We start from the raw sequence: 12,050 nt of genomic DNA on the forward strand, positions 1-12,050 counted from the left end.
CGCCTCCATCCATGAGACTGTCACTCAGCCATGACAGCCAGAACTGGCTCCAACCTGGCTGAGGTCCCCTGGGAACAGGATCGCCACATCGTGAACCACCGCCTTCGCTGTGGGACCTGAAACCTTTTGGGACATTTTAGAGCTTGGGAGGCAGTGGCAAACCCCCAAGGCAGCTGGCCCTCATCCTCGGAATAGGAAACATGGCCCTGAGGCACCTCCCAAGCCGGCTAACGACAAAAACCTGATCCCCCAGACCCTGAAGCTCTTCATTGTTGTTTCCAAGGATGCCTGCGGCATGCACCCCTAGAGTCCGCGCCCCCTCATGGGGCGCATCCGCTTACCCTCTGCCCACTGGTAGGTGAAGGCGGGATCGAGGGTCTGCACGGCTGTCTCCTTCACGAGGACTCTCGTAATGTCCCTGACCTGCTTCTTCCAAGGCTTCAGTGTTGGCAGGGCAAGGTCTGGCTGCAGACTTGCAGAGAATTCTGTCGAAGCGTCCAGGGTCCTGTCGGGAGACTCCTCAGAGCAGGCCCTCGACTCGGATGCTGTTTCAAAATCTTCCGAGTAAGCCGAGCTCACGGTGCTCGCTGTGGGCTCCTGAGACTTCGGCCTCGGGCTGGGAGCCGACAGCTCACTCAGGCGCTCTGAGACCTCGCTTAGAGTGGGGGCTCCCCCAGCCCGGGGGCTTCGGCTGGATGCCTCATCCCGCTGGCCTTCTTTCTAAAATGAAGAATGACAGAGGTAACTGGCATGTGGTTGGGTCCAAGCAGCGTGCTCAGAATACTGCTGTGTTGGAATGGGTCCCCAGGGGGCCCAGCAGGTGAGGGTCCGCACTGGCCCTTCAGTGGCTTTGGGCAGGCCCAGGACTGGGAGCGGAACCCGTGAGCCACTCTGGCACAGGGCTGCCGCATTTGAGCACTGATGGCGTGAGCCTGTGTCGGTGGCACGTGCACAAACTCTGCCAAAATGTCATCATTCCGTATTATTACAACGTGCATTCGGGAGTGAGGAGGTTACTAACACGGCAAGAATCATGACGGGGCACTGGGTCAAGTACAGGTCAGCGTGGCGTCGTTACGGAGCGGTTTAAGGGGGACCTGCTTGGATCACCTGCTACGTTAAGCAGCCTTGTCCCATTACCACCCAAATCAGGCTCTTTCACCGAGGTGTTCCTGACGTTCCAAACTCAAACACTGTCTGCAGCGGGGCCATCCTGTGCAGTGCGGGACCCTGAGCAGCGTCCCTGGCCGCCGCCCCCAGATGCATGCAGCGCCCTCTACCCCAGTCATGACTAAAAATGTCTCCAGACATGCTAAGAGTCCCCTGGGGGTTAAGAACCATGGGCCTCAATGAAGCACCACCATTACAAACCTTTCCACATCACCGACGATGAAAAGTGACATCGGCTGTACTTACTCTCTGTTCCAGGTCTGAGTTCTCACTGACAGCTGGAGCCAGATCTTCAAGGGATAAAAGATTGATTCGAAAATCTGGAATCAAAAATGCAACAGGGCAACACTGTCTCATTTGTTTCCTTCTGAGGTAGCGCGGAGTGCTAAGGATAGAAATGCAGGAAGCCGGCACAGGGATCCACACGCCTCTTCTCTAAGTCGGAAATATTTTCCACTTTGTACCCTCGACTGTATCACAGTTACTCAGTGTAAACAAATGGTTGTGGCTGTGTTCTAATAAAACTTTATTTATAAAAAGAGACACGGGGCCAGATGAGTGGATGATGGCAATGCAGTGAAGGACGCATGGTGTCAAACGTGCTCAAGGTATGGGAGGGGGGGGGCTACCTCAGGCAGATACAAGACTAGACCCAAAGTGTCCAAGTTCCCATTTAGAGCCAGTTAAGGGCACAGGAGCCTAAAGTGAACCAGCACTGGGCACGCCAAACGGCCCGTCACCAGCTTCTGAACTCATGGGTGCTGGAGACTTGGCAGTAGAGAATCCTATGTGGAATTCCGGTATTCCAGATACCTCTGGACCCAACAAATGAGCCCGCACCTCCAGGTGGACGGGCAGCGAACATCAGCCAACACTGGCAGGAGCTCTATGACATGGTTCAGTTCAGGCCCTGAAGCCCGGGAAGGGGGCGGGTGTCGTGAGAGGGAGAACGTGTGTGGCAGTGGCACAGGGCTGGAGGCGAGGGGACGAGGCCCACGCTGCCTGCCCCCCAACACTGACGGCCCGAAGCCCCAGAATGAATCCCCATCATCACCGCAATCCTGGGGGCTCACCCGTCCCCCGAGCTGACTCTGCCACTCACTACAGTTCACACGGGAGGGCAGGTGCAAAGACAACTCCAGAAGAGCATCTGCGCAGGAAGGTGTCCCGGCTGGCCTGAGCAAAGGCACTGGGGTGATTTTGGACTTGAGCACACTGGAACAGCGCTGGCACAGGCTGAGGAACAACATCCTCATCATGTCGGGCAACCCTTACACGCACATGTTGCTGTGGAGGACCAGCCCGAGCTTCGCATGCACAGTCTTAAAAGCATGGCTCTGTCCCCACCTTGTAGATGAGGAAACTGAGGCACAGAGAGCCCAAGACTGCACAGCCAGTAAGAGGCGAGGCCAGGATGTCCATGCCAGCTATGTCAGACCCTAAACTCAGAATGTATTCACCGCTCCGAGCTTGCCTCCTTCTCTGAGGCTACATCTGGATGAGGGAGGGCAGGGACCGGCCACCAGGAGAGAGCCCTGCAGGCCGGCATGAGGGCATAGAGGCAGTGGGACTGGCCGTACATGGGGCTGGGGGGCAAGGACACTTACTTACCAGCCCCTTGGGCCCAAGGATCAAAACCACAGTTAGCGAGGTGTCACATGTTATCCTGTAGATGGCAGCCACTGAGGGTGTCCCAAGGGGCTTCCCACACCCCTAAGAAGGACACCTGTGTTGGCAATACCCCCCTACCCCCGTCTCGGCAGAGCTGCTGCGGCCCCACTGCAGCATTCACACCCACATTAATCTGTGATGGGGTTCAGGACACACCACCCCGAGACTCGGCAACCCTGGCATCCTCAGTATTTCAGGCTGAAGGAACTTGACCCATGGCAGGTGCTTCGAGAATTCTCTGTCCTTCTGCCCTGAAGCAGCTCATGAGACCCTCCCGTGAGAAGTGCCCTCCCTCCCCCTGCAGGAAAGGAGCCTCCTCTTTCCAAGATGGGGGGATGCCAAGAGGAACCCCAGCAGGCCTCTAAGTTTGCCCGTTTCCTACCCCTAGCTCATTGCCTTTTGTCCGATCATGCTTTTCCACAGCTTCCCACTCCTCATCGAGCCTAGCATAAAACGTTCACACACAACTGTTTCTCCAGGAGTCCGTTTCCCTGTGAAGGCTTCTATGTCCCATAAAACTTACACTGGATATTTACTTAACATCTATATGCTTTTCTCCTGTGAATCTGTCTTTTGTTACAGGGCCCCAGTTGAGACCATGGAAAAGCCATTTTTCCTCCCCTACTGCTGAGTCATGAGTTCCGGGTCCCCCAGCACGCAGGGGGCAAGGCGCTCGTGGGCCTGTTGGCCATCAAGCTCCCGCAACACAACACTTGGCACAAGCCGGTGCCCACTGGGCCCTCAAGACAGTTTAACTTGGATCTCACAATGACACGCCCCAGACAGAAGACGTAAGCGTTGGCTACACATCTTTTTCCTTTCTTTTTTTTTTTTTAAAGATTTTATTTATTTATTTGACAGAGATAACAAGTAGGCAGAGGCAGGCAGAGAGAGAGGGGGAAGCAGGCTCCCCACTGAGCAGAGAGCCTGATGCAGGACTCGATCCCAGGACCCTGAGATCATGACCAGAGCCAAAGACAGAGGCTTTAACCCCCTAAGCCACCCAGGCGCCCCTCCTTTCTTTTTAAAATACATGTAATATTAAGATAAAAATAATGTTGGCGCACATGTATGGCACAGTTGGTGAAGCATCTGACTCTTGGTTTCAGCTCAGATCATGACCCCAGAGTTGTGGGATTAAGCCCTGTATGGAGCTCTGAGCTCGGTGGGGAGTCAGCTTGGGATTCGCTCTCTCACTCTCTCTGCCCTACCCCTGTTCATGCTCTCTCTCTCTTTCAAATAAATAAAATCTTTTTTGGAAAAAGATAAAAACAATGTTGAATAACATTGAAATAACAGAAATTTCTAATTTTGACTGGTTAGAGATTTCCTTTTCCGAATTTAAAAAAGAAAGGAGGTAAGCTTCTCTTTTGCCGGAAGGAGCACTGAGTCGCCCTTCTGCTGTACCACCTTCTGTGGTTCTAGGATTTTGTCCTCGGCTCACTGCTCTCACTGGTCAGTGTCACTGGATGAAGACATGAGAGATAGAACAAAAATCTGACTTGGCCCCTCCACCAAGAAAGGAGGTCAGGAAGCAGAGGCTGTAGCGTGAGCCACGCGCTCCCCGTGGCAATGCCCAGTGACCCCACCTCCCCTGCCAGGAACCCTCCAGATGGACTCGCCCTTCCCACCCAGGGTGACGGCTGGGCACAGGGCCGTGGGTTACCGTTCAGGCTGTCATCGGCAGCTTCTGAGAGTGACTCATCACAAGACCCAGCCTCACTCCTTCCGGGGGAGGAGGACAGCTTCTCCTGCCGCACCACGGAGGCTGACTTTGGGGAGGGGCCAGTGATGGGAAGCGATGCTGTGCGGGTGGCCGTGTCCCCTGAAGTGTGAGTCTGTGAGGAGCGAGCTCTAGAACGCGTGCTGCAGAGGGTCCCGTCTGCGGACTGTGAGCCTGGCAGACGTGATGTCCGAAATGACTTTGGGCTGGAAAGTTCCTCACTGGGTGGTGAAAGGATTCTTGGCTGAGTTGGGATCCGATCCTACTTTGGCAGAAATAAGTGAAATTACTTACCAAACAGGTAACAATGAAGTCCTTGCCACTGAACAATGTGGCCGGAGTGGGGCATGAGGCCAAGGATCAGTGATTTGGGACGCCTGGGTGGCTCAGTTGGTTAAGCAGCTGCCTTCGGCTCAGGTCATGATCCCAGCGTCCTGGGATCGAGTCCCACATCGGGCTCCTTGCTTGGCAGGGAGCCTGCTTCTCCCTCTCCCTTTGCCTGCCATTCTGTCTGCCTGTGCTTGCTCTCTCTCCCTCTCTCTCTTTAATAAATAAATAAAATCTTTAAAAAAAAAAAAATAGTTCTCATTCCGTGCCCCCTTTCTCTCCCTCTCCCCTCATTTCTAGAGGTCAAGCTACAACCTCTAAACAAGGTAATACTGGGACCAGAAATATTCCACAAATAATCAGAAATATCATGGCTTTCGAACAAATTTTGTTAGTTATACCTTTTCTAAATTAAGGCCCCTGAAGGGCACCTGGGTGGCTTAAGCAGTTAAGCATCTGTCTTGGGATCAGGTCATGATCTCGGGGTACACAGAGTCCCACATCGGGCTCTGTGTGCAGCTCAGAGTCTGCTTAGGGATTGTCTCCCTCTTCTTCTGCCCCTCCCCCAACTCATGCTCTCTTCCTCACTCCCTCTCAAATGAGTAAAATATTTTTTTAAAACAAGTAAATAAAATTAGTTAATTCATAAGGCCCCTGAGTATATGATCTATGGTAGCCTGGACCTTCAACAGAATCAAAACGTATATACAGATATTTTTCCCCCTTAAAATGCAGTTTTCCCATCATTTCACACCCACGAATATGGCTCTAGTCGCCAGTGTTAGCTCTGATCACAAGGGCTGGTGACGCCGTGGAGAAAGTGGAATCCCCGTGCACTGGTGGCAGGAAGGCAAATGGCGCAGCTGCTGTCGAAGACAGCTTGGCCTTGCTTCAGTACGTTACACACAGAACGACCGTAGGGCTCAGTATCTGCACTCACAGGGACAGGCCCCAGAGAATGGAAGACAGGGACTCAAACAGGTATGTGCACACAAGGTTCATAACAGCACTACTGACAAACAGCGAGAAGGTGGAAAATACCCAAACGCCCAACATGGATGGTGGATAGGTAAGCCGTAGTATATTCATGCAATGAAGTCTTACTCGGCCGGGAAAAGGCATGAAGGTCTGCCACGTGCTACAGTGTGGATGAACCTCGAAAACATTACACGGAGCAGAAGCGGCCAGTCACAGAAGGCCACGTACTGGACGAATCCACGTCTACAAAAAGGCCCCACCAGGCAAATCATAGAGACTGAAAGCCAACTAGAAGTTGCCAGGGGCTGGGGGAGGGGAAGATGAGAAGTGATTATTTAACAGGTACAGGGTTTGGGCTGCTGAAGATGTTCTGGAACCAGACAGAGGCGGTGGTTGTACAACATCCCGACGGACTAAATGGCGCGGACTTGTTCATCTCGCAAATGTTACTTTTAGGTGATGTGAATTTCATCTCAACTCAAAAAAATGCGAGTGCAGCGAAGCCACGTCTCCTGTGCGGGGCCGCTGATGTGGGGCCACTGGCGAGCAGTCACAAGCAGTGCTGAACCGAGGTGCACACACTTCCTCCAGATACGGTAAACTGCCTAAACTGCCCCAAATCCCGTCACCCGCAGAGCAGGCCCCACAACAGGGAGCCAGGATTGCCTGGAGCCCAACAGTTCCTTGTCAAACCCCTTCCTTGGCAGCCCGTGGGAGACGGCTGCCACCGAGTCTCTAGGGCCACGATACAAAGAGCAGACGCAAGGCTTCATTAAGAATAAGGACACGTGGGGCACCTGAGGGTCAGTTAAGTTTCTAACTCTTGATTTTCACTCAGGTCATGATCTCAGTGTCCTGAGATCAAACCCCACGTCAGGCCCCACAGTAGGCATGGAGCCTGCTAAAGATTCTCTCTCTCTACCCCTCTGTCCCTACCCCTGCTTGTGCCCTCTCTAAAATAAATGAAATCTTAAAAAGGAGGAGGAGGAGGAGGAGAAGGAGGGGGAGAGGGAGAAGAAGAAGAAGAAGAAGAAGAAGTAGTAGTAGTAGTAGTAGTAGTAGTAGTAGCAGCATCCGACTCCTGGTTTCAGCGCAGGTCATGATCTGAGGGTCGTGGATCGAGCCCTGTCTCCGGCTCCACACTCAGCAGGGAGTCTGGTTAAAGTTTCTCTCTCCCTTTGCCCCATTCCCCCCAAATAAATAAATCAATCTTAAAAATAATAATAATAATAATAATAAGTACATGCAAACCTTACCAAGAATAGTTTTGTCTGTTCTTTTTCACTGACTCTGGGGCCTCTGAAATGTTGACTCGTATATGTTTCTTTTTCTCTAGAAGATTCCATCAAGCTTCCAAGCAACTCTTTCATTTCCTCCTCATCACTGTCTGGAGAAGCTAGTTTTCTAGCAGGTTTTTTCTCTTTGGGTGTTTGAAAACTCCTCTCTTTTCCAAAATGTGCTTCAGGGAAAGTATTTTCAACGGGTGGTTCCCTCCTCTTTAGAAACCTACTGACCTTCCCATTCTGCGCGCCGCTCTCAGCCACAGGAATTTCATGGGCTTGTTTCTGGGAGGTTTTTTCCAGGCTGTGTGAAGAAAGTTTGACTGCACTCCTGGGAAGGACTGTCTCTGTGCTCTTTGGAAGGCTCTCCTCAGAGGTCTGCAGGTCAGATTCCATGTCTGACAAAACCATCTGCGCCTTCCTGTTCATAATCTTGGTTTCTATCTGGGCCAGTTTTGTGAGCACGGCGCTGGCCCTGAGCTTCGAGGCAGTGGTCAGAGGCCTCCCTGAGGAGAGCTTGTGCTCACCATCCACAACAGCCTTCTCTTTCAGGAGTGAGTGTTTTACACCCAAGGTTTGGTTTCCTTTTAGAAATCTGCTATGAGCAGGTCCTGTCTTGGTAAGACTTCTACTGATTTTCAAGTTTCTGATTTCTTCCATTGTTGAATCTTCTAAGGAAATATCACTAAAATCACCAAAAATATTGCGCGCGGGATGGCTGGCTCTTCTTATGGAAGCCATTCTAGGGAGTAAAGAAAGAAAATAGAGAGTAAGTTCAGGGGCGCCTGGGTGGTTCAGTCAGTTAAGCATCTGCCTTCAGCTCAGGTCACGATCCTGGGGTCCTGGGATCAAGCCCCGCCATCGGGCTCCCTGATCAGTAAGCCTGCTTCTCCTTCTCCCTCTGCCTGTCGCTCCTGCCTGCTATATTCCCTCTCTCTGTCAAATAAATAAATACATAAATCTTAAAAAAAAAAAAAAGGATGGAGCGCCTGGGTGGCTCAGTGGGTTGGGCCTCTGCCTTCAGCTCAGGTTGTGATCTCAGGTCCTGGGATCGTGCACCGCATTGGGCTCTCTGCTTGGTGGAGGGCCTGCCTCCCCCTCTCTCTCTGCACCTCTCTGCCTACTTGTGATCTCTCTCTCTCTGTCAAATAAATAAATAAATTCTTTTAAAAAAAAAGAATAGCTGACATTCCTATCGTGATTTCATATCTTTCAATGTCTCCCATTTGAGAGCTCAGACCCCTCCTCGCTGTCGGCTAGAGCCTTCCCCTTCAAGCCCCAGGATGACAATGAAAACATCAACACCCAGCAGCACCAAGTGAATTACCGTTCTATGCCAGGTCTTCAATGAGACATGTTAAATGTTAAAGAGAAGAGCCAGTGCTTCTCAGGCTCCAGGGGTGTGTCCCCAGCGCTCTGCTCAGAGCTGTATTATCTCATTTAATCCTCATGTAACCCTAAGTCAGTTACTGTCATCCCCTTTTACAGAAGAGACCAAGAAAAGCCCCTAAAGGGTAGGTCACCAGTCAAGGTCACCAGTTGAGGTCACCTGGCTGGTGGAGCAGCAGAGCCGAATTCAAAGCTCAGGTCTGGTACCAAAGGCCCCCTTCTTCCCCACCATGCTTCACGGCCTGGCCAGTTACACCACCACTTACTTCCCAAACCAGGCCTCCTCCTTTACCCAACTGTCCCCAGCTTTCTCACAAAGAATGGCTCGAATACAATCTGTATATTTAAGGAGCCCCCCAGAATATCATACTTTTAAGTGTGAAAAACACTGCCCTGGAAGGATGCAGAGGCTACGGATAGACACACCACCACCCGCCAAATATTGGCTGCGTGTTGTGTGTACATGCTGGTGTACGTTCTTTGGGGGAGAGAGGCCAGTGCTTTCACCATATCCTCAGAGTTCCCATGTGTCCCTAAGAGAATAAAAATGACGCACTCCAAGATTTCCAAAGGTTTTCAAAAAGTTTAAAATCTTGCAAAGTGGGAACATACAAAACAAGTGGGTGTGTGTTTGCTGCAGCCCCTTTAGTAAAGAACACCGCAACAGCAAGAAGAGTGGGAAATGCAGAGACCCCATGCCCTGGCGATTCCACACCTGGAAATTTACCTACAATTACACTCGGAAACATACACACAGTCGCATGTTCAAGGAATGTCACAGCAGTATGGTTTGTACTCGTCAAAAACCTGAACCCATCCAGAGAGACCTGGTGTGATCCAGAAGAGTGCGTGCAGATGAGGGTACACAATACAGCTGTTAAAAGGAACGAGGGGGATCTGCCTGCATAATAAGGTCGCCAGCATGATATGTGAGGCAGAAAAGACAAGATGGGCAACCACTGGTTGTTCCCATACTGTCTGAATGTCTTAGCAAGACCATGCATTATTACTATTTTTTTAATTCACTGTGAGACCTAAAAAAGCCTTTTTTCCCATCCCTGTCCACGTGGAAAACGAACTTACTGGGATTTCCAGATTAAATATAGGATACCTGGTGATTTGAATTGATGATAAACGTAAATAATTTCTAGAATATAAGTATGACCCTAATTTTTTTTTTTTTTAAGCTAGGCTCCACTCCTCGTGCAGAGCCCAACATGGGCCTAAACTCACAACTCTGAGACCAAGACCAGAGCCGAGATCGAGAGTGGATGCTTAACTGACCAAGCCACCCAGGCATCCGACGCAAATATCTTTACACTAAAAAATAGTATGTTCCAACATTTTCAGACTAAAAATTTATTTGTTGGTTACCTGAAATTCAAATTCAACTGGTGTCCCGTATTTTTATTTGTTAAATCTGGCAACCTTATGTCCTCTGCGCCTTTCAAACCTGAACTCAATTATTTTGTGCAAGGAAAAGTATTTAACCCAGACCTAAGATTCCGTGTAAGTGTGAATTATTTTTCTTTTACTCTGTTTCTCTGCCTGGTGAGCTTGCCTACTTGTCCCCATCTAATCACCTGGGTACTTAGGCCTGAGCTGGGTACTAGCAGTACTAACTAACCTAGCACCAGCCTGACTACAGAGATCAGTGAATATAAAACCACACCCAAGAGAAACGGTGGAGAATTCCTAGCCTGTGTGACACTGGGCAAGTTACTTAACCACTTTGTGCTTCAGCTTGCTCATCTGTAGAAAGGCGGTAATAACTATGACCTTCATAGGATTCCTATGTTTATTGTAGGGCATGGAATAAATAGATTTAGACAGTAATATTTAGAATACCTGCTTTTAACGGGCTTTTAGCTGGAAGGACGTGGTAAAGAGGAAGCAGAGGCACAACGACAGCTACCTTTATTAATATTTTTGTAACTGAAGCTCAGGAGAAGATTTGGCCCCGGCCATTCTGCGGGTCAGAGGGAAAGCCCGACCACCACACCAGGTTTTTCGGCATCTAGCTCTTCTGAAAGTTTCCCTAGGTTTAAAAATAAGTCAATAATGGTTAAAAAGGCAAATTTTGTGTTATATCCATTTCATCACAGGCTGATGTATTTTTAAAACACACAATTAAAAATAAACCAATAGGCAAAAGATATGAACAGACACTGCCCTGAACAAAAAAAAAAAGAAAGAAAGAAAAAGAAAAATAGGTGAATGGCCAGCAAACTCATGAAAAGACCTTCAGCGTCACTAGCCATTAGGCAAATGCAAATCGATACCACCAGATCCCACTTCACAGCCACTAGAATGCCTACAATCAAAACTACAGATAACAAGACTGGGGGAGGATGTGAAAAAACTGGAACGCTCATACACTGTCATGGGGGATTGTAAAATGGTACAGGGGCCAATTCAGAAAACAGTAGGACAGCTCCCACCTAGTCCAAGATGACTGAAATGTATGCAAACGTTCATAAGAGTAGACAAGAAGTGGAAACAACACAAAAGTCCATTAACTAATGCATGAGAAGTGAGGTCCATCCATAAACGAAATACTATCCCGCAAGAAGAAAAGAACAAATACAGATACACACAACAACGTGCTTGCATCTCGGACACATCATGCAAAGGGAAAGTAACCAGATGCAAAACAAAAACAAAAAACAAAAAAAACCCCAAACCAAAACCAAACAAAAAAAAAACCCACACACCATACAATCCCATTCATAAGGATCATCCAGAAAAGACAAATCTGCACCGTCGCGAAGAACCACAGTGGTTGCCTGGGGCTGGGTGTGGGAGTGAGGAGGGCCTGCAAAGGGCCAGGAGGGATAGCCTTGGGGCGACGGAAAAGTCCTAAAGCTGGATCGTGGTGATGGCCGCACCACTCAGTAAACTTACAAATCAAAGTAACTGAGTTGTACACCGAAGAGGGGTGAATTGTATGGTACGTAAACGAATCTTCAGTCAAATTGTTAAAAATAAGTAAACCTAACCCTGAAAACACTGGTCCAATCAGGCCATCGGGCTCTTCCCTACCGCCGGGAGCTACCCACTCCCGACCACGCTCCCAAGTGGGCCCGACAGGGAAACAAGGTGAGGCGCCGGGCCGCCCTCCCGCCGCCCTCCCAGCCCAGCCTCAGAACGCTCCCCTTTCCCCGCAACTCCTGTCCGGAGTCCAGCCGCCAAGCCCGGCGGGAGCCCAGTCAACCCTGCCAACCTCCTCCCACGATGTCCATCCGCAGAGGCCGCCACCGGGCTTCGGCCACACACTGCGGCCAGATGGGACCGTTGCCCCCGGCAACAGCGCTAGGGAGGAAAGAGACTACACATCCCGGCGCGCGCCGCGTTCCGAGGACCAATGGGGCCCCAGGTCACAATCGCGAGCGTCATGGGAGTGATGGTGCCGGGGCGGGTCCGGCGTGCACTGCGCGCTGAGGGCCAATGGAGCCTCAGATCACAATCGCGAGGCGTGACGGGAGTTGTAGTTCCGGGGCGGCCCGACACGC

General features: G+C 50.5%; 1 protein-coding gene across 4 annotated transcripts in view; it reads right to left on the reverse strand.

Moving 5' to 3' along the window:
* The window catches only part of C6H19orf44 (chromosome 6 C19orf44 homolog), a 24,558-nt gene extending 12,686 nt beyond the window's left edge, over nucleotides 1-11,872 (reverse strand). For 3 of the 4 annotated variants that reach the window (XM_044254002.1, XM_044254001.1, XM_044254004.1), the window contains exons 1-6: nucleotides 11,762-11,872; nucleotides 10,454-10,576; nucleotides 7,126-7,891; nucleotides 4,508-4,826; nucleotides 1,417-1,490; nucleotides 342-720 (exon numbers count right to left, since the gene is read on the reverse strand). In XM_044254002.1, coding sequence (XP_044109937.1) covers nucleotides 342-720; nucleotides 1,417-1,490; nucleotides 4,508-4,826; nucleotides 7,126-7,890 — 1,537 coding nt within the window. In that variant the 5' untranslated portion in view covers nucleotide 7,891; nucleotides 10,454-10,576; nucleotides 11,762-11,872. Of the gene's footprint in view, nucleotides 1-341; nucleotides 721-1,416; nucleotides 1,491-4,507; nucleotides 4,827-7,125; nucleotides 7,892-10,386; nucleotides 10,577-11,761 lie in introns of all 4 variants that reach the window. The other variant, XM_044254003.1, reaches the window with a different exon arrangement.
* Between the last annotated feature and the right edge of the window lie 178 nt (nucleotides 11,873-12,050).

This window comes from Neovison vison, chromosome 6 (genome assembly GCF_020171115.1).
Source record: "Neovison vison isolate M4711 chromosome 6, ASM_NN_V1, whole genome shotgun sequence".
Classification (NCBI taxonomy): domain Eukaryota; kingdom Metazoa; phylum Chordata; class Mammalia; order Carnivora; family Mustelidae; genus Neogale; species Neogale vison.